The 22,089-nt window shown below is 30.8% G+C and overlaps 2 protein-coding genes and 1 non-coding gene across 4 annotated transcripts; 1 reads left to right on the forward strand and 2 right to left on the reverse strand.

The window, feature by feature from the left end:
• Positions 1-9,869: 9,869 nt before the first annotated feature.
• On the reverse strand, positions 9,870-11,908 carry LOC137806450 (uncharacterized). Of its 2 annotated transcripts, none has more exons than XM_068606585.1 (2): positions 11,755-11,908; positions 9,870-11,657 (listed from the first exon to the last, which is right to left on the reverse strand). In XM_068606585.1, the coding sequence occupies exon 2, from the start codon at positions 11,503-11,505 to the stop codon at positions 10,162-10,164; it is 1,344 nt and encodes a 447-aa protein (XP_068462686.1). In that variant the 5' UTR covers positions 11,506-11,657; positions 11,755-11,908; the 3' UTR covers positions 9,870-10,161. The 2 variants fall into 2 exon arrangements, with proteins under 2 accessions (XP_068462686.1, XP_068462687.1); XM_068606586.1 differs by having other exon boundaries at positions 9,870-11,679; positions 11,755-11,893.
• Positions 11,909-11,987: 79 nt separating this feature from the next.
• Positions 11,988-12,069, forward strand: TRNAS-AGA (transfer RNA serine (anticodon AGA)). The gene has a single exon. It is a non-coding gene; the product is annotated as a tRNA-Ser (tRNA).
• A 1,808-nt stretch (positions 12,070-13,877) lies between these two features.
• On the reverse strand, positions 13,878-19,826 carry LOC137806451 (probable magnesium transporter NIPA1). Its single transcript, XM_068606587.1, has 9 exons — positions 19,578-19,826; positions 19,246-19,466; positions 19,082-19,138; positions 17,675-17,765; positions 17,381-17,541; positions 17,151-17,278; positions 16,917-17,054; positions 16,291-16,383; positions 13,878-14,500 (listed from the first exon to the last, which is right to left on the reverse strand). The coding sequence occupies exons 2-9, from the start codon at positions 19,370-19,372 to the stop codon at positions 14,333-14,335; spliced, it is 963 nt and encodes a 320-aa protein (XP_068462688.1). The 5' UTR covers positions 19,373-19,466; positions 19,578-19,826; the 3' UTR covers positions 13,878-14,332.
• Positions 19,827-22,089: the final 2,263 nt, after the last annotated feature.

The raw sequence follows: 22,089 nt of genomic DNA on the forward strand, positions 1-22,089 counted from the left end.
CATTCTTAATAGAATATTTGATGAAAAGTTTTTCAACCACTCAAGTTAACTTTCGGCCATTTCAAGAGTAATAAAAATTTATTTCATTATCGATCTTGTAATAATTATTTGTTTGACTTATATCAATGTCACCATCCTAAATATAAATACAGTCACTGGTGGATTTTGTCTATATGAATCAATGATCCAATTATCATCATTGTATCCTTTTAGTATAATGGAAAATTTGTTGATGAGTATATAAACAAACCAAAACCCATCAATCTCATTATATGAGTGTCTATATGTTTTGATGATAACAAACAATATAAGGTGTGTTCTAATATGACAAAGTTCACTCATGTGCATAACATATTAGACAAAAACAAAAGAGAAAATGAGCAAAACCAATTAAACGTTAAAGCAAGAAAAATGTTAATTAGACAATCAAGTCTTAATGTTCACTCCTTAAATGAATAATATATTCAAAAAGAACATTAAAAAGAAAAGTTTTGCAAAAAGGACCATCAAACCATCAAATGATAAAGTATCACATAAGACAAAGCGTTCATTAGTCAGAGGACATACCTAACAAAGCTCGCATCAGATAAAGGAACAGACAAAACAATTGAGAATAATCATATCACGATCCAAGTGTTGAAACACTTTAGAAGATCATAATAGACGCAAACCCCTTTAAGCAACACAAAACAAATGCATACATTTGAGAGGGTTAGACACACACTGGAAACTATACATATTAGATGATACAAGCATCGTCCAATCATCAGATGGAACGTGATAAACATGGATGTGTCCATGCATAATATTTAGATTCCTATAATGTTTTATGACACTACACTTATGTTTTCTAAATCTTATTTTGGCCTTTCTAAATTATTAGAAACATTATTTTCAAATATGGATTAAATGATTTGAATAAACAATACATGACTATAAAGTCTTTGAAAAACATAAATTGAATTATTTCCATATCAAAGGTTTTTTGAAATACAAATAAAGAGATAATATCCAGGTTAAAATTAATTTCGCTTCAACGTTCTAAATCAATATTAACTTGGAAAGTGTTTGACCGTGAAATTAACTATGAAGTATTTGTGAATAAAAAGTTTATATAATATTATTTCAATAATACCCATGAGTTTAAATTGTAAATTATATTGTTCACCGATGCTCCCAAAAATATCAAAGGAAACTAATTAAAGATGCACATAAAGCTGGAAGAAGAAGTTTCCTTTCTCAGCATCTGATAGGGAAGAGATGAAGCTGACAAGCGAGATTTGCACTAATCAAGAATGAAGAAATATCAAAAAGGAAAAAGCTTAATGAACATACAAAGGAATGTAATACGTGATGTACTCTGAAGTAATTTCAAGAGAAGAAATGGCATTCTAGACGCACATATGAAGCTTCCTATTTCAACGTCAAACACGAAAGTGAATATGAGTAGTACTAATATAGAAATATCCAAGTGCAAAGTTGGTCAAAGCTCAACAGACAGAGTTCATACAAATAGAGAAAGTATTTGAAATTCAAATACATGCCAAAGACGTAGAAGATCTAATCAAAGCCAATATTTTCGTATTGAGCGTCTAGTACGAAGAAAACAGTTAGAACTAGAAAGAGAATATTCAAAGGCAAAAGTGATTAAGCCTCAACATTCACATCGAATATGAGTAAAGAGACATTTTGAAATGCTTCATGAGAAGTCGAGAAGTGCATACTGCACAAGAACCAAATTTTCCATATATAACGTCTAGCACAATGAAGAAGGAAGAGCAACATGACAAATTAAGCAAATATTGAAGTGATGAAGATTCAAGTGCTAATGTTAATATTTGTTGAAGATAAATAAAGTTTTTTAAGAGCCTTAAACACAAAGAACATTCAGAGTAGACGTTTATATATCAAACATCTAACAACTATATGAATAATTGAAGAAACCCTAAAGCTGCAACGTAAACATTTCAGAAGTCTATATAAAAACATCAAGGATAAAGAACACAACAATAAAGCAAATAGAAATAATATATAAAGTGTACAGAAAAGTTGTTGTTATTGTGCTTAGAATTTCATATTTGTTAATTAAGAGCAATTTGTGAGAATTTGGTTTTGAGCATAACCATTGTAAATCCTTCACCATTGTAAAGTATACCCAGTGAGCCTTACTTGTTCTTTTGGAACGACAGTTTTTCTCATTGTATTGAGTGGTCCTTAATCTCATGGGGGATTGGGACATTGTACCTGAAGAGGTTATACTTGTTACTTTGAGAGGTTAGAATACTTGGTGTACCTAGAGAGAGAGAGAGAGAATACTTGGTGAACCTGTAGAGGTTGAGAATATTGTGTGAATCTGAAGATGTTGAGAATACTTGTAACCTGTAGAGGTGTAGGATACTAGTGACGTGAAGAAGGGTAAGAATACTTTGTTAGTGAAAGGCTCTTGGGTAGGTTGTTTAAGGGGACTAAACATAGCCCTTATTGTGTGTGTGAATTAGTATAAAAGTTTGATGTGATTTTATCTCTCTATTCCTGTCTATTATTTGTTATATCATGTGTTTGTTTTTTAGGTTCGCGAGTACAATTCAGGCTCCATCCAACCCCTTCTCCCTTTCTGGAACCAAGTGTAGCTTCAGTTGGTATCAGAGCTAACTTTAGGGGTTAGTTATTCACAGGACTTGAGAAGTCAATCCTAGAAAAGGTCGTAGAATTTGAAGGACGAGTAATTAATAGGCAACCCATAATTAACTCAAGAAGAATAAAAAAAATCAGTAAAAATTTAATTGTCATAAAACTGGAAAGATTGTTGAAAATGGAGAGTGATTGTTGATTAAGATGATTAAGCAAATTGAAGTATTGAAGATGTTTTGATGATGAAACTTGATGTTATTCCAAATCTTATATTATGTGTCAGAATTATATTCCTTAATTATGTGTGTTGCCAAAAGATACGAATTTAAATTCAAGAAAGCAAAACATACACAACTTTAAGTCATTTGTGAAAATATTTTAAGATGTTTTTACAAAGTGTTTCAATAATATTTTAACTAATTATATTTTGAAATAATCAATTATCATTATCGTCATGTTAATAATAGATTGTCTTTAGTATTAATCAATTATTAACAAGATAACATAATTTATTTTTAAACCATGCTTTCGTAGAATATCAATTATCTTCTCAAAAAATAACCATAATTTTGTAATTACTTTATCAAGTACCAGTGTATTTGGACATTCAGTGTTTTTATTTCAACTTGTTTTTGTTGCTACCTTGATTCCTTAAGGATCATTGCTTGCATTGATGATATTCCTGTGTTTTTTTTCATCGAAAGTTTTCCGGTGATTTGTTTCTTTTGATTTTTCATATGTAAGTTAAGAAGTAACTTTCATTTCATTTGTCATTAATTTTGATCAATACATTATTTCTATTTGAAATCATTTATGTGTTGAACAAATTACTTATCTTGGTGAATCTGAATTTGATTGATAGATTTTTTATAAACTGATAGTGATTGATTCCTACAACTATTTGAGGTGTATTTTGGGGAAAGGTTTAGCTAACTAATTGATTGAGGTGTTTATCTTTATTCTTCAATTGGTTTTCTTTTCTCTTTCTCTCTAAATTCTATTATTGATTATGTGATTTTGACAAAAGAATGGACCATCGAAATTTACTTTGTTTTCGTTCCTAACTTTTCGTTATAATAGGTGTTTATAGTTAAAATATTAAATGTTAAGTACATACCTTTAACATCATTATGCACAATGGGTCTGTTATCATTATTATTTAATTATATAAATTTTATTAATAAAGATTGGTGATTGGATATAAAATATATGAACAGGGTGATAAACATGTAAGATATTAGAGGGACAAAAGCTACTTTTGAACTAACTTTATTAATTGTTTTAAGATTTTTTAGGATTTGATTGTTTTTAGTGTGAACTTCACTATATATTTTTTATATGATTTCACGTATAATTGACGAATTTTGGTATGATGTTGAAATAAAATAATTTCAAAGACATGAATATGTCAAACATTTTATTAAAATAAAAAATCACATTATTAAAAAAAACAAGAGAAATACTAATTATTTAACATCGAAATATTAATTATTTAACATCAACCAGATCTTTCATATTTTCTAATAACAAATGTTTTAGTCAAATCTTTTTCAAATTTGCAAAACTTATTTCATTTTCATTTTCATTTTGTAGAATTTATGTAACCGAATATTTTTTACTTATATTATATATTTTTCTTAGAATATATAAAAATTTGAGATTGATAAGAATATTGAACGAACTTAAATGTGGAAAATCACATAAAAAAAGAAAAATGGAAAATATGTGAATGATGAGGATATGAAAATTGGGATGACTTTATATTACTTATAATGATTGTCATTATAATTTGAAAATATGAATGTGTTTGTTTCCTATAATATTAGTTGGTTAGTTGTGCAACTATTGTGGTTTGGATTTTGTAATGGTAAAGTGTGGTGGTTGTAAGTTTTCTACAATGAATTGATACTGAAGTGCACTTCATAGTTTCTATAATGATCATGCTATATTATTTTAGCACATATGCGTTGGTCTGACTTGTTTGTAGTTCTACAATATATGTTGTTCTCATTGATAGTTAGATAGCATATTGCTTTATTGTTGACCTTGCTTTTAAAAGAGACACAACAAAGTTAAGTGGTATGAATTATGCTTCCTCTACCGCAACTTCACCAAATATGATTATAAGGTAATAATATTGCTTGACTACATTGCTTCTAAATAAGATGTTCCAAAACATTTTGTTGTAATGGCAGCTAATTTGGTACATGCCTCCATCAATGAAGTATAACTTAGTATACTTAAATTTTTATTATTGTTGTCTTCATTCATTTTATAAACATTGAAAATGAATAATTTGAAACTATTTTTTATTTATTTCAACCATCGAAAGTTGGAAGTGATGCTCCTTCATCCAATCAAATAATAGGATTAAGTGGAAGAAGAAGATTGGTTAAACATGATAGTTGTAATAGTTTCTAACCAATAAGATGTTTTGTTTATTTTTCAAATGTTAAGTTAATGTTAAGTTATCATTTCATGTAATTCAGATTGGTGTATTGTTGAACACATGTTAACTTTGTTCTACTTTTAAATGTAATGAATAAGTGTTTAGTTATTATAAGTTTGTGAATGTTTAATTTGTTTATTGTGAAAACAAATTTAATTAAATGTTATTATAAGTTAATTTAGTTATTTAATTATGAAAATAAGTTTAATAAAATTATGAGGTTATAAACTTGTGGGTAAATTCTATTTGTTTAATATTCAAATTACGATATTTGAATTACGAAAATTGAAACTAATGTAATATATTTCATAATTTATTATAATAATGATAATTAAAAATGTAATATTATAATGTTAATAATGGTGTTTACATCAGGTATGTTTTTGAAATCGTTTCTCATTCAAATAAATGACGAAAATTTTAACTAACATTAATTACATGCATAAAACACATCTTTATATAAGGCATTGAGTTGCGGGTGTTGCGGCGGTTCGTATAAGACCATCATATTATACTTTGTGGTACCCAAATCTATGGCAGTACATGGAACCACCACATGAGTATATAGTGATGTTTATAAACGACAATATATACAAAAAATAATCGTCACCACATACACAATTCTTTGGACAACAGAAGACTTACAAAATTATTCAAAACTTTAACAAGTCTCAAAAAATAACTAGGAACTTAGCTCATCTTCTAAGGAAGAATAATTGGTGAAGATTTTAAGAGAATATTACTCATATTTTGGTGACCTCAAAGAACAAGAAAAATTCATTCATTTTGCAATTCAATTTCTTATTCAAATCAAGGTGAGTTTACAAGAGACACAAAGTTATATATAGATGTTTGAGACCTCTTACACTCTATAACTCAAGAGATGTGGACTAATTTTACAAAGAAAAATGTAGCTACACTTGAGAAGCAATTGGGCGCATACACCCATAAGAATTTGACTTATCCATCTAGGGTTTGACCACCCAATCAAGCCCAATTGAGACCCAATTGGAAGCCATTTAAGGTTCACTTATATTTCTACAAATTACAAAGAAAATACCTACTGATATACATGTATCTACAATTTTTACATAATTAGAGAGGAAAAGGGTAGATTTTAATGATCTAGACTCCAAAGAATGAGAATCTTCCTCTTCTTGACTTATTCTTTCTCAACCCTTTTAGTCATGATTCTTGTTAATGGCCCAATATGAATTCCTCGAGGTGGTCCTGTATAAAAAATAATTATCAACCGATAATTTACCTTTACCTTAAAATGTATAACTTTGAGATTCTAACAAACCCAAATTCCTACCATAGTTGTACTACTAAATGATTTAAAGCAGACACTAAATGGCAAAATGACTCGATGATATTTTTCGTGGGTACTAGGAGATAGACACTTAAGGACATGTTTGCCTAGTTCATGATAAATGAAAAAAAATTAAGAGAAAACATGGAAAGTGTTCTAGTAGGAAAAGAAATTATCATAATGACCTCATTCTTAGAGGGAATGGGTGTTTATTAGTCACCACAACATTGACAATTGTTAATAACCCCTAGGCAACACAAGCCTAGAAACCGCAATTTTGCCAAAGAACCTAATGTAGACCTTTTCCCTTTCTATGGTAAGGAAAACATAATAATATTTGGATTGGGAGATGAAGGTGAAGAAAATATTTGATTGCCACCAAATGGACAATGAGAGGAGAGTGAACCTAGCTACATTGAGCTTTCAAGGACCAACTATGTATTGGTGGACATCCTAAGTCTTCAGATGAAGAAAGGAGAAAAGGTAATATTTGGAGGAAACCAACATAAACATGTGATTGGTGATGGTTAGGTAACTCTAAAACCTTATATGTATATTAACAATATTTTATTAGTAGATGTTCTAAAGAACAACCTACTAAACATAAGTCAATTGTGTAACAATAAGAATAATATTGTTTTTTTATAAAGATCAAGTTTATCACAAAGATGGGACCAAAATTTGTATTGCTAATAGACGAGGTAATCTTTATAGAATTCATATGGATGAGTTATTAGTTGAAAGGGTCTTTTGTCTCATGTCAGAAAAGGAAGATCATCGGTTATGGCATAGGAAGTACGACCATGCTAGCTTGAGAATAATCTCAAAGCCACAAAAACACAATCTAGTAAGAGGTTTATCAATTATGTCATTTAAATAATAATCTTCTTTGTGAGACATGTGTTAAGGAAAAATAAGTCAAAAGCTTATCCAAGAGCAAACATGACATATCCACTCAAAAACCTTTTGAGCTAATACACTTAGACCTTTTTGGACCTACCAAAACTGAATCTATTAAGGACAAAAAATATGGTTAGTCATTGTTGATGACTTTACAAAATGGACATGGGTTAAATTCTTAAGTCACAAGGTTGAGACTTTCAAAGTATTTTGTAAATTCATTAAACAAGTTCAAAATGAAAAGGGCTTATTTATTATAGTTGTTAGAAGTGATCGTGGTGGAGAATTTGAAAATGAAAGCTATTGAGTCTTTTGCAAAAAATTTGGTATTAACTATATTTTTTCTACTCCAAGGACACTATAGCAAAATGGTGTTGTTCAGAGGGAGAACAAATCTTTACATGAAATGGATCAAATGAAGTTAAATGCTAACTCCATTTGAAAGAACTTTTAAGTAGAGGAAATTAACATAACCTATTATTTACAAAATCGAATTTACATTAGACCCTTGGAAACTAAGACTCCTTATGAATTTTGGAAGAAGAAAAAAACAATATTTCTTATTTCCATCCTTTTGGAGTCCAATGTTTCATTTTGAACACAAAAGATAATTTGGGAAAATTTGATTCCATAAGTGATGAAGGAATCTTATTTGGATATTCTATACATCTAAGGCACATAAAGTATACAACTCTAGAACTTCAATTGTTAAGGAAGTCATTCATGTGAGATTTAATGACCATAAGTCTAGTAAAAAATTATCAAAGCAAACAAACTCTTGTAGGAATTACAAGTATATCTAACTATATTAGATGGTCAATCTAAGGCACTAAACGATCCATAAAAGCCCTTAGACTATCAGAAAGAGACACTAGATTCTTAAAGCAGAGCAGTAGATGGTCTAGTTGAAGAGTCTGGAGAACCAACAGGAAGGCACACAACGCTGGTCAAGAACCACCCAGAAAATGTTATCATAGGAGATCCTAGAAGAGGCGTCTCAACAAGATCTAAAGTGAGAAATCAAGTAGTTGTGATTTGACAAATGGTACCTAATAATATAAATGAGGTCCTTGAAGATGAAAGTTAGGTGAATGCTATGAAAGAAAAATTATATTAGTTTCATAAGAACAAAGCATGGACGCTCCAAGGCAAGGCCATCTAAGAGCTAAATGGATGTTCAAAAGCAAGCTCTTCAATTGGGGTTTTAGCTTCCCTAATAAAGAGAGAGGGTTGCATCTTGACTTCAGAGTTAACCCTTTACTTGGACTTTGACTTTCTAAGTCAACCTTCATTAGACGCAGATTGACCCTCTTATGCATCTATCTTTTTACACATAAAATTTTAACCCTATATATTTTTCTACTCCTAATGTTTACATTTTTATAAGATTAAGAAGATGAGTAAGAAAAATTAAGAAGTTACACTCCACAAAAGAAGTCATGACCCCGATCAAAGAACCAATGTGTTATGTGTTTGATGATGCTCCATCACTAATAATCTAAATTATATAAATTAAAATATCATAGGATGAGAAATTAAAAGAGTTTCTTGCATTACGCTTGTTGAGAACCATGGCCTTCAGATGGAGCTCTAGCAAACTACATTCTCGTTAGGACTTGGGAGTTAGTATATTTTTATCATTTTATTACCAGGATATAAGTCTACCTAAATAAGAAAATATGAACATATAACTTGTTCCTTTAATATAAAATCAACTTACCTCAACTTTCTAACAAGTTCAATCTCTCTTTTCTAACTTCTTGAAAAGTCGTTTATGTATATTTTTAAAAATAATGGAAACTTCTACCCAAAAAAAGTATAGGGAAGTTAGGATACTATGACAGAAGCCCAAAAGTTATCATTAGGCAACATTTGATGATTAAAAATTAATACAGCGATAAACATGGTTGCAAGTTAAAGTCAATGCCAATAGTTGAAGTTAGTAACTGTAAATTAAAACAAATGTTAAGTCTCGTGGTTAAACAACTAGCAAAGAACATGGAACTCCAGTAAAGGGGGCAGAAAGTTGTTAATAGTTATTGTTAGCTAATAATAGTCACCCCCAATCACTTCACTTAGGTGTGGGAATAAATTAAAAATATTCTATGAAATATACGAGTAGAGTTACGAATCAACTTCATTCGTAGCTCCTTACCATAATATTGCAAATCAAAACTAGAAAATCAACACAAGAAAATCCAAATAAGAAGGTAACTAATGATTACTAAGAGCAAGTTAACTTTGTAAAGAGTGTATGAGCAAGGACGAAAGAGAAGAACTAAATATAAATCTAAATACACCTCTCAATTTCTTAAATTTCATTGTACCAATCGCACTGCAACACATCTGAAACGTGCACAAGGGTTAAAACAAGGCCAGGATTGACTTATAGTTAGTATTTGGTTAGAATATAGGATATGAACTCAGTTAAAGTATAGCAGGAAACAGTAACATAGGAGGATGAATAAGTCTAGATATCATCTGCTGTTTCCTGAGCATTATAAAGAGCTGAATAGCATATTGAAAATCAAACAGAAAATTACTCCTTTAATGCATGAACATATTATAGGCTTAAAATTATAGAAAGTATGAATCGAAGCATTAAAACATGTATTGGACAAAAAATGTGACCTTTACACTCGGTTTCATAGTTCGATACAGACAAAAACAAGGAATGAAAAGCATTATTTATATCAATTAGTTACACTAAAATATGATAAACTACAAGGTATTCAATCATACTTAATTGAAGAAAGTAGAATGAAAAATGCATTCAACAGTTATGTGCACTTTTTCGACACTTCTTGTGACAGAAATGTTTCAGGACTCCCCGGCATAGAGAGATGCGCAAAATGGCAGAAGAGATACATCATCCATCAACAATGAATTGATCTTCTTGATTATCTCCCTCGACCCTAGTGTCACCATGAACAATTCCATTCACATGATGCAAATTTTGCATCATTTGTGAAAGATAATGGTTGCTGGCACTAGTATGATCAGATAGGCCAGCAGGTTGGGCAGGCCACTGAGAGAATAGACCAAGCAATTGGCTAGTAAGATTTTGTTGCTCATGAAGAAATCGAGTCTGCATCTGGCCCATTTCTGTTCGGTGCTGGCTTAGCATCTCGTCAACCCTCTTCTTCCATTCTAACCTCCTGCAATTCATTCTTTCCTCCCATTCCCTCTCATGAATCAATTCTTCGTCTCTTCTTTTCCTTTCTATCTCTTCATTTTCCTTCTCCATAGCTTCCCACTCCGCCATCCTCTGCCTCCTAAGTTTGTCCCTATCCTTGTCCCTCTCCTCCCTCTCCTTGTCCCTCTCCTCCAGTTTCTTCTCCCACTGCTTATCAAGCTCCACTAGCAAGTTCTCCCTCCTCTGCCTCTCACGCTCCCTCTCCACCTCACGCTGCTCAAACCGCGCCTCCATTTCCCTCAACTGCCCAAGTTGGTTACCAAGAATCCGCCACACTTTCTTTTCCATTCCCTTCACCCCCTTCCTCTTCTTCAAACTTGACCCATTCACCTCCCCATCCTCAAACACAAAACCATTCTCCGCCGCATCTTCCCTCTCCCGACCACTCCCATTGTAATTCACCTCCCCTTCCTCCGCCTCATACTCAAACCCCAACCCCATCACCTCATTGTCAACACCATCCATAGCAGCCCCAAAATCCCCATCCCCAGAATGACCCATTTGCCCAAACTCAACCAAGTCCATCCCCCCACCACCAGCAAGAAACCCATCTCCATGATCCCCATGGCGATCCCCGTGATCCCCATCCTCAATCGCCATCAACTCATTGCTACCATGACCACCAACAACAAGTGCAACATCCCCAAACACATCCTTGTACCTCAGAAAGTTAGACCAATGAGTAAGCCCCTCCACCCAATCAAACTCACTCCCATCATCACATTCCCCCCCTCCGGACCCCGAAAACTCAGGCCTCTTGATCTTCTGCTTCACCAGCAGATACTGATGCCGCATGTTCTGCACCTTCGTCGAAACGTCCTTCCAACTCCATTGCCAAGGGTACGCCACGGGATCGCGCACGTGGTGCACCGAATTCACGTGACAAGCAATCGGCTTGAACTTCTTCTCGCGAGTCCGCATCTTCGCCAGAGAACCGTCCGCCACCATCTCCCCGTACTTGTCGATTAGGGTTTTCTCCTCCGCCTCGGTCCATTTCTTTCGTCTCGGAGGAATCATCGGGAACCAACAATCCCTACGCTAACGCTCGCGCTATCTTCTTCTTCTTCCCCCTCCTCCTCCGCGACCACCAAAACCTTTTCGGATACCGATTCTGATTGCATCGAGAACGCCAAGATCGTGCAAGTTGCTTTAATTTTTTTTTTTTTCGCCTTTTCAATCCGCAATTTTAACCTAGCGATTGGTTAATCGAATGTCCTCTACAAAAATCTAAAAAGAAGAAAAAGGAGAAGGATGGAGCTTGCTTACCCTTGCCGGTTTCGGAATCGGAATTACAAGAGCGCCGTGACTTTCCCGGAGACTTAATTTTTCTCCACAAAATATCCAAATAATAATTCACTGGAAAATGAAGTGACCAGAAGCTATATTCCAAGCCTGCAACCAAAAATTTTCCGGCCAATTTTTTTTTCCAGAATATTAGACAATTTTTTATCAGTTACATTTACATCTTAATAATAAATTAGAAAGTATCTAACAAACTAGTGGACATGCCGGAGTGGTTATCGGGCATGACTAGAAATCATGTGGGTTCTGCCCGCGCAGGTTCGAATCCTGCTGTTCACGATTTTTTTTTGTTTTGTTTTATTTTTTTAATTTAAGGCAATGGCTTTTTGTACCCATATAACTTATTCCTACAGCTCCAAGAGTGGTGAAGCGAAAGACTTTGATGATTAACTATATAAAATAAAGTCAGTACCATCGAACCTTACCCACGCCTTCTCATCTTCTCCATAGTCGTGTTCTAGTGTCTTTGACGCTCCAATATGAAGTTACTCCAACATTAAGGTGAGATAGAAGCAATCCGAAAAATTCAGATATCAAATTCATGAACAATTTCAACCCTACAAATAAAAGTAATATCATTGCAAGCAAATTTTTTTTGCATATTCGTTAGCCATAAGTCATAAACTTATAGAAATATATATTACTTGCTCTATTTGTATCACCTTATTTGTGTGGAATGATTATTACATTATTTACATATTCAACAAATAACAACAAATATGATTGTGATAAATATACAATTTGAAAATGTTAAACACATTCTTCAAATGTATGAACAACAGGTCACACCTCATGCATCTATTACCACTTATCACGTCTCATATATTAATATTTTGTATTTTACTTTAATATTCTTATAAAAAAAAAATATATGAGTGAATGAAGCCCAATTGAAGCCTTAAGCTTAAAGAAAAATTCTAATTCTAACCATAATCTAATATAGGTTTAAATACAAACCCAAAATATATATTCTATTTGTCTCAATGTCCAAATTATTTAACGAATATAAGCTTAAATAAAATTTATTCTACTTTATACATTTTTGCAAACTAAAGTTTGGTCTAAAATGATAAAATTTGGCAAATTCTCCGTATGGGTTGAGAACTAAAATTTTGGCTCTGCTAAGATCAATTGAGTCTCAATTTTCTTGTATTCTCTTGGGCACACTTCTAGTGGTTGGTCATTTACTTAGGGTCTTCCATCAAAGATTGTATGGATAGTTACAAAGATACATTTGACATAAAGTCTAGAGAAATGTTAGGCAAACCTAGGAGAATAGAGGGTGGTGATATAATTACCCTGAATTGATATACAAAATTAGCTAGATATATTAAATCAAAAGCTTCACACTCTATTCTTGATTGTCCTCTTCACTATACTTTTAAACCAGGAAGGTGTGGTAGTGCAAACCGTATATTCGGGGAGCATATGACCTATTGAAACTATCTTTATTAGCATAAGTCCATTATGATTTAGAAGGTATAATGATAGTGTTTAAGAAGTCAGAAGTCTGAGTACTTAAAAATATTATGTTATGAAACATAATTTTATATCGTATTTATCTCTTTTATTGCATGTTATTTATATGCATAAAAAAATGACAACTTTTCAAAAAAAGTTTTGCAAAAAACTTTTGACAATGCATCCATTAAGCCAACAGATGTGTTTGACGATATACCTTCAGACGTTGAATTTCGAAAATATTCACAAGTTTTAAATATAACCTTCCTTCTTGTATATATATTTTATTTGTTTTCATGTGCTCAAATTTTGTGAATTGACCACCAAACTAGAGTGGTTGATCCTCAGTTCGAGGGCACGATGTTAGAGTAAAGGAACTTTATACGAATCGAAAACTGTCAATTACTATCTTATGTCAGCTACGATTCAATTAGTTTATGATCTTGCTATAAACATACATAATTCTACCAATTGAGTTAACAAATTGTCTCATTTTTTTTTTATTTTTTTTACTTTGTATTTCACTATTCAATCATATTACATTTGACGTAGTTAGAAAAAATATCTTAAAAAAATTGGCTTTATCCTTTTAATTGATCTTAAATATATATGTACACTCAGCCAAATGAATATTCAACTATTTTTCTTTTATTCATGAGTCAAGACAACATTGAGGTGTGAAGACCATAAGACTTTCAAATGGATTTCAAGGATCGTGATCTGATATGAAGACTCTTTAGAGTATTAGCTATGTACAATTTCAGACAAAAATCATCTGCTCATAGAAATTGCCAAAGGGAAAATCCCAAGAAAAAGATTACAGGAAACTAGATTGGGATAATTATTCTCTAATATTGTCTGAAATGCTTCGTTGTATTCTTTAACACTTTTTGCTTTCTGTTTTGACTTTCCTGACACTACAAGCTTGTTAAAACCAAGAAATACCGCTCATTTTCTGACCTTCTTGAAATTTCATACATAGCTTAAATTTCATATGATTTGAAATTTGTCTGCAGTTTCGAAACATATGTGAAAAACCATGCATGGTTTTCCAGGCTAGAGTTTAAAACCAACATGGCTATCAAGTCGCTGAGTTGTTATTCGCATGTTCTGGAGTTATAAAAACCGGAGGCTGTACTGGTTTATTTCCCATATCTTTGGTTTTGTGAAGAAGAAAGGTCCCAGATAAAATTGTGACAAAGCCACAAACCTCAGTGGCAATTTGTGATGCATCTTGTGTGTCCCATTCCTGTAGAAAATCAACAAAGCAGAAAAGCAGTTAATGATTTGCAATCCATTGGCAAATTACAAGAGCAATAATACTGCAGATGAAATGAGTCTACAAGACAATATAGCAATGCAGATAATTGACCAATGGTAGATGTTAATCATGCATTATAACCTTATCAAAATCTCGTTATCCATTATTCTATTCATGTTATTAGTCCTCTAGAATGTACTGTAATGATTTCTCTAATGATCTCATTGCTCACTAAAAATTTGTAATAACCATACTCAAGCATCTTTTAGGTAATCACTAACATATCCTTAAAAATGTTAAATCCATTTTACATTAGAAGAATTATTATTTGTCATCATATCTTTTTAATAGAACTTCAATTTTTCTTAGATTACACTGTATACTCTTGGTCTTTTGAATGCTATTAAAAATCCTACTCTAAACATGATTGTGAAGGAGATAAACCCTCATTCATCCACAATCTAGAAATGTTACCACTCTAGTTGAAATATACAAATAAAAACTATCAAGTTATAAGCAAATCATGCAAGGAAAAATGTCATTTTCCGTAAAATTAATTCTTACTCTGCCGGTAGTTTTGGTTTCTTCATAGTCTAACTAAAACTAGGTGAAACAAGAGTCTTATATCTGAAGTACCTAAATTGGATTTTGTCCTTATTGTGCTACATATTCTTTAGCCCTTTTCATATAAAATATAGTTATTCCAAAATTTGTGGATTTGGAAGCACAATGGCATCTTTTGATTATGTAGCTGATTCCGCCGAGTGAAAACACGTTTTTGTTGTTGATATTGTTCTAAATTAATATATGACATGGCCGCTACGTTTTGGAAATGGCTTAATGATCTGATGAATATTAATATTTGATTATTCTTCAATTGATTCTATCCTCTCTATTTTACAAAATTATTGGAGTGATCAAGCTAAAGTTGTCTTGGCTGCAACTGTTATACATACCATCTCTGAAATATGGTAAAACAGTAATCTAGTGCATTTTGAGAATGCTGGAAAATCTTATGGTAGAATTAAGAATCTCATTTATACTTACGTTAATATAGCCGATAAACATTGCAGGGGTTATATGAATAATTAGGGAATTTAGCATTATCAAAGCTTTTTCAGTTGATTGTCATCCCAAGAAGTCAATGCAATACAAGTTAATTAGGAACTTCCTGAGTGTGGATGGGTGAAATATAATAAAGATGGAACAGTGAAGGATGATTCCTTGAATGCAGCTTGTGGTGGGAATTTTTGTGATTATAGAATTGCTATGATGGGTTTTTTTCTATTTCTCTGGACAGACACAGATTTTGAACCAGAGCTTTTTCCCATTATGAATGAATGCTATTGAAACCTAAAGAAATGGTTAAAATTGTGGATTGAGAGTGATTGTACAAGTGCAGTCTAGGCATTCACTAGTCCTAATATTGTTCCTTGGAGACTTTTCAATAGATGGTTGAATTTTATGGCTCTTCTTATGAAAATGAGGTTTCAAGTATCTCATATATAGAGAGGATAATAGATGTGTTCACGTACTTTCGACATAGTATATTTTATTTTTCTTACTAATAATATCTAAGTATGTTGCTGTTTATTGATGTTATCTAAGGTGTCAAAAAAAAATCTAGTCTCAACCTAATTGGGGTTGCAGAAAATATACTGATGCTAGTGCATACTTGCTTAATAAAAAAATTAGCAGCATCACCAAGCACATTTTAAAGAAAAGTATAAAAAAACATAAAATATGTAACTATGGAACCATAGAAAAGAATTAGTTACCTTAAACATCATTATGCTGGCAAAAATGGTGAATGTTGTGAACATGACATAGTAAATTGGTGATACAACAGCGGTGTTGAAAGTGTCCAAAGCCTGAAATATTTCTCCAAAATTAATAGCTTTACAATAAATAAGCATGTTGTCTTGAACTAGTTAATCATTACACTTACTTCAAGGATTCTAGCGTTATTGATTTTAATTATTAAAGAAAGTGTACAATAATGCTGAATATGCCATGCTATTTCTAAAATATTATTCATCTTTGACTGAAGATGGAAGGAAATGAAATAGTTCAATGCCAATTAAGATAAATAAACCATAGAAAACCTTTTCCACTTAGCAAATGTTAGATTAAAAAAGCAGACATTTCCATTTAGCAAATGATACAGTCCTGTACAAAAGCATAGTTAGATATTTTTTAAGCATTAAAAATTAGAAACTAATCATCAAGTTCAAATGTTAAAGATCTTAGAAAAAAACGAAATAATATTTTCAACGCTCGCTCTCTAATCACCAATAGAAAGTTTTGAAAAACAAATTTAACTTCGGCATAATTATTTCAAGTTGTACTTCGGAATACATGTCACCAACAGTGCATGTACTAACAGATATAAGTCAAAGTTTACCTTGTTCAAGTAGTTAATCTGCAAAAGACAACATCCTATCACAACAATTGTAAAGAACCAGGTCTGAAAGTAAACGAATTGGTTGTTGCCTTCAAATGTAAGCTTCATAGCTATTGAAACTGCTTTCACACTCATAACCTGCGCAACAAGGAACAAAATTAAGTATACAGAGGGTAGGTATATTATGGTCAATCATCACACTACATATATGAGCATTGAAGACATAATGGATACCGTAATTGAGCCTGTGAGAGAGCATATTCCAACGTATATAATCAGATGGCTTTGCCCATATCGTGGAACATAATAGAAAATAAGGACGCAAACCACAATCACAACTATACAGCTGTAAACCAAAAATCCTGTTGATGAAGAAAAGAAGTCAATGTCAGCTCAATAAATCATACATGAATGCCTTGAATCCTTTCAATGTTGAAACCAAGCAATCAGGGATTAAAAGTTACCAGGCTCGGTAGCAAGTTCCCACACTTCCTTAACAGAGTGAATAACTCTTTCATGGGGAGCATGCAACACAATAGTTGTAGATCCCACCACACAGAGAGCACATCCAAGCACACCAAATATGTGCAATCTCTCTTTTAGGATAAAGTGAGCTAGTACTGCACTGCATCGTGATATTAGTTTGCAACTATTTCTTAAATGCAAGCAGCATCCAAATTAAAATTTGATGGATGAAGATGCCCATCCACAGTTGTTTCAAAGGAAGCAAATGCCATGAAGAATATCATGTCCCGTACCTGAAAATGATACTTAAAGCTCCCAAAGGAGTTACAAGTAGTGCAGGAGCAAAGGCATAGGCTGCAAAATTGGCTATTTCCCCAACAATCACTACGAAAATTTAAGCATACAAAAAGGGTTAGTGGATGAATTTTTCATAGATTAGTAAGTGAGAACAATTGCAGATACGTTTTTTCTAGTTATAGAGTACAAAGATGTGTGTGTATATATGTATGTATATGTATATGTATATATGCGTGTGTAAGATAGCGCAACACTGATCTTTGCCGAGGCATTTTTTATAATCATATAAAGTTGAAACTTCAATTCTTGAACATGTAACAATAGTAAACAGGGTTTGCTCATCATTACTTCAGGTTTGAATAGATTAGAAGCTTATTTTTTAACAAAAGAGGCAACTTATGAATATGGAAGCAAGCAGAAAAAACAAAAGGGGTGTATTAGATATCCCCCAACTGTATCATGTAAAAGTATGAAACCCAGTCAGTCCTTCGTTTGACTAAATTTTTCATTAGTTTATGATAAAAGCTGTCCCAATTTTGAACTTTCAAAGCTTCGTCAAATATAAAATCCCGGAAGTCAAGTACACCTACTTTGCTCGTTGGTTTTATTCTTAACTTGTAAAGTGCTACCATCATAAGAAAGAACAAATAACACTTAAAGTCAACATTTATCAGATTAAACCATAGATGAATCGAAGAAGGAAATAGTCGTCATCCTTCCACTGTTTGTATCTTTATAAGAAGAGGGAGGGAGGATTAATAATGACAGACCAACACTTAATGCAATTATTGGTGGAGTAAAAGAACCAAAATACCTCTACTCTTACATACTTTTTCCTCGAGATAGAAATCGCTTAGAAATCAATAATTTTTGGTAGTCCAAATATGTAGAAATTATTCTACATCCATGTACCCTTAACAGTAAAATGGTAATTTCCTGATAAACAGAAATAAAGACAATAAACGAGACACCATTCATTTAATTGGAAAACATTAAAAAGTTGAAGCATCTTATTCCTTTGCAGTCAAGCAAAAACCGGCCTTTACCTCAGAAAAAGAATTATTAAAAAAAGGTGACTAGGCATTACCACCAAACATTAAAATCTTCTACAGAAGCTACAGGACTCAACTGCACAACTGATTAAGAAAAAAGCCCAAAATGAAGTATATCATATCAAGTAACACAATGAATACAATCACACATTTAAAAAGGAATTAGGTCAAGCATGCAACACAATTTATCACAGCAAGAAATCCTATATAGATCAAAACAGGAAGGGAGGCAGCTTATGCATTATACCTTATCAAAAGTGTGTTGCAGTTAAAAATGCTACAGGGTACATTATCCCAGTAAATGCAGAACTAAAATAATTAAAAAAAAAATTAAAAAAAAAAATCACTTACTAGAGATCATTCCAAACCACCAACAAGGTTCATATAGATATGCATGCCCTCCCGAAGCTGGTCAGAGAAAAACAAAAATTAGTTTAAAATAACTATTGAAAAAATGATAATTGAACACTTGGCACGCCAAAAAGCAAAGAGAAAACATGAGAGGAATGATGAACCTGCTCTTTTCCCTGTTGCCCCAGCCTTCTTTAGCCCCATTTTTTTTATTATAAAGCTAGAGCCAATGAAAATGCTGGAAGAGACAGCCAGAACAAACCCGGTTATGTTGTCAGAAGATGCCCCCATTTGTCACAATCAGACAAATGATATCAAAAAATATCTTCTGATGAAACTAACAAAGGAATCGCAGGGCCAAGATGTCCAATTCGATCCCTTGACCCTGTAAGCCATTGAATATGCATACAAAAATTAGTAATTAAACAAGAAAATCAATTGACGGAATGAAGATAAAGATGCACATAGAAACACCATAGAAGGATAAGTTATGCACCTTGTTGACACCTCACATACAACTTTATGGCTTGAAAATCATGACTCAAAATCAAAGAAAAGGGTTGTGCTGAGCATGAAAATTGAAGCCTTAATCGTTGATGTCAAAGGTGAGGGAAGAAGAGATCATGGAATTCTGATGGAATAGAGACACAAGAAGCAACACAGCCCTATGTTGTCACGCATGCCTTGCTGAAACAATTACCCCAAATTAAGAGTTTCCGTAATTCACGTTTTCTAACACCTTTTTATATTATTAATAGTTTATATGTATAATAAATATAAAATATAATATCATACTTACTACTAAAACTTTATACAATTTTTTATTGGGCTGTTATTTGTTAAAATGATTATTATGTCATAAATTACAAGAGGATTTTACGTCAAAATTATTTTAATAAATTAAAAACTTATCATTTTTATTTATTTCCTTAATAAAGTAATTGAGCAACTATTTATCTTTGAAATCATCAGTATAAGTATGAGTAAAAGTCACTTACTCTAACCATGCCTCAATCTTAACCTTTTATTTTATTCTAAATTTATTGTTGAAATTAAGTAATAATATACGTATTTTATTCTTTATTAAAAATTATTAACATTTTTTTACAGTTTATTTCTCCTTTCATTCATGTGTATTTAATAATTGTTTCATCATGAAAAAAAATTATGAAAAATCTTTTTTATGCTCAGATTGATTCATGCGATTTATTATTTATTAATGCGAAAACGCACGAATATTTTCGATTTTGGATTAACTGACTTGATAAGAAATACGAGCAAGTATATATATGTGAGGTTATATTGTTCATTAAACTTTTTGATTTGCGAAGAAAGATGAAGAAAAATCTACATTAAAAAAAAAGAACTTTTGAAAAAGATTTTACATTATTTTATAAAACACATACATTTTAATTATTTTAATTAGATATAGTTACATTATAATTATTTTGAAATTTAATTATATTAATATTATAATTAGATAATATTATTTAAAATAATTAAATTAAATATGAAAGTTTAATATAATATTATCAGTTTATTAAAACTACTATCGTATGCAATATTTATTTATATTTTAATTAATTTTTTAATGTTATAAAAGTTAATTATTTAAAATGTTAATTATTTTAGACAATTACATAATAAATAATAAAACATATATTTATATAACCCTTTTACTTAATTGTTTTACAAGTATAATAATAATAATCTTTTACAAAAACTATGAATAAAAATATTATACTTATTAGTTATTTAAAATATTAATAAAAATAATAATACCTTATATTTTTAATTAAAATAGATGCAAAATTAAACATACTCATATTCAATTAGATTCAATAAAAATATATTTCTATTATAATTTTGATGCTATTACGAAATACTAAACAAAATATATATATATTTTGATTCAAATTAAATTTTAAATAAATATTTAAATATAGTTATGTTATTTAGAATACATGCTGAATAGAAATTAAAATTATGCATTTAAAAATTAATTGTATAAATATATGTTTATTATTTATTATATAATTATCTAAACAATATTATTAATATTTAAAAGAATTAAATTTATATTACCAAAAAAATAAAATTTAGATTATTAAAAAATTAATTTAAGTATAAAAAATTATTACAGAAGTTGATAATTTTAATCAACTCATAACTATATTTGATTATTACAAATAATATTCATTATAATTTCAAGGTTATAAATAGGTACATCCAAATATATTTAATTATAACATTATTATAATTAAATTTTAAAATAACTATAATGTAATTGTACCTAATAAGTTAAATATATTTGTAAAAACAAATCTTTCTTTGGAATGTCGGTTTCTGAGTAAAGAAATTTTTCATACTATTCTTTTTCATTTTAAAATAACAATTAAGTATATATTAATAAAGAAGAAAGAAAGATAAGTTAAAGAAGATATATTAGTTATCTTTTAAGAAAGAATCAAATTCACATATTGTCTAATTAATCTGAAAAATAATTTAAAATAAAATAAAAAATTTAGATGGAAATAAGTAATTTCATTTACTTTACTCTAAAAATAAGTAGATCCATACTTATAAAAGTATTTAATTTGATTAACTAAGTATATCCACTAAAAATAATTTCTCATATTACTAAAGAAGTAAAATAAATTTATGTATCTTAATAAAAAAATTAATAATAAAAATAACATTATCTCTCTAAAGTTATATTAATTTTAACAAAGGTTTGTTAAAAGAGGTTAGATTATCTTTGAATAAAATACGCTTTTCTAAATCTTTGATAAATGTATCGCACGAAAGTTTTTTTTTTTTATGAAAGTTTGAAAACTGTGATATTTTATAGAAGTTTAAAAAGCATAATATTTTACGAAAGTTTAAAAATGTATAGAAATTTTAAAATTTGTGATATTTTATGAACGTTTTGTGAAATCTATGATATTTTACCGTTCATAAAATTTTACAAAAGTTTTGAAATTCATGTAGTTTTGAAATTCGAAACC

Source organism: Phaseolus vulgaris, chromosome 3 (assembly GCF_000499845.2).
Source record: "Phaseolus vulgaris cultivar G19833 chromosome 3, P. vulgaris v2.0, whole genome shotgun sequence".
Classification (NCBI taxonomy): domain Eukaryota; kingdom Viridiplantae; phylum Streptophyta; class Magnoliopsida; order Fabales; family Fabaceae; genus Phaseolus; species Phaseolus vulgaris.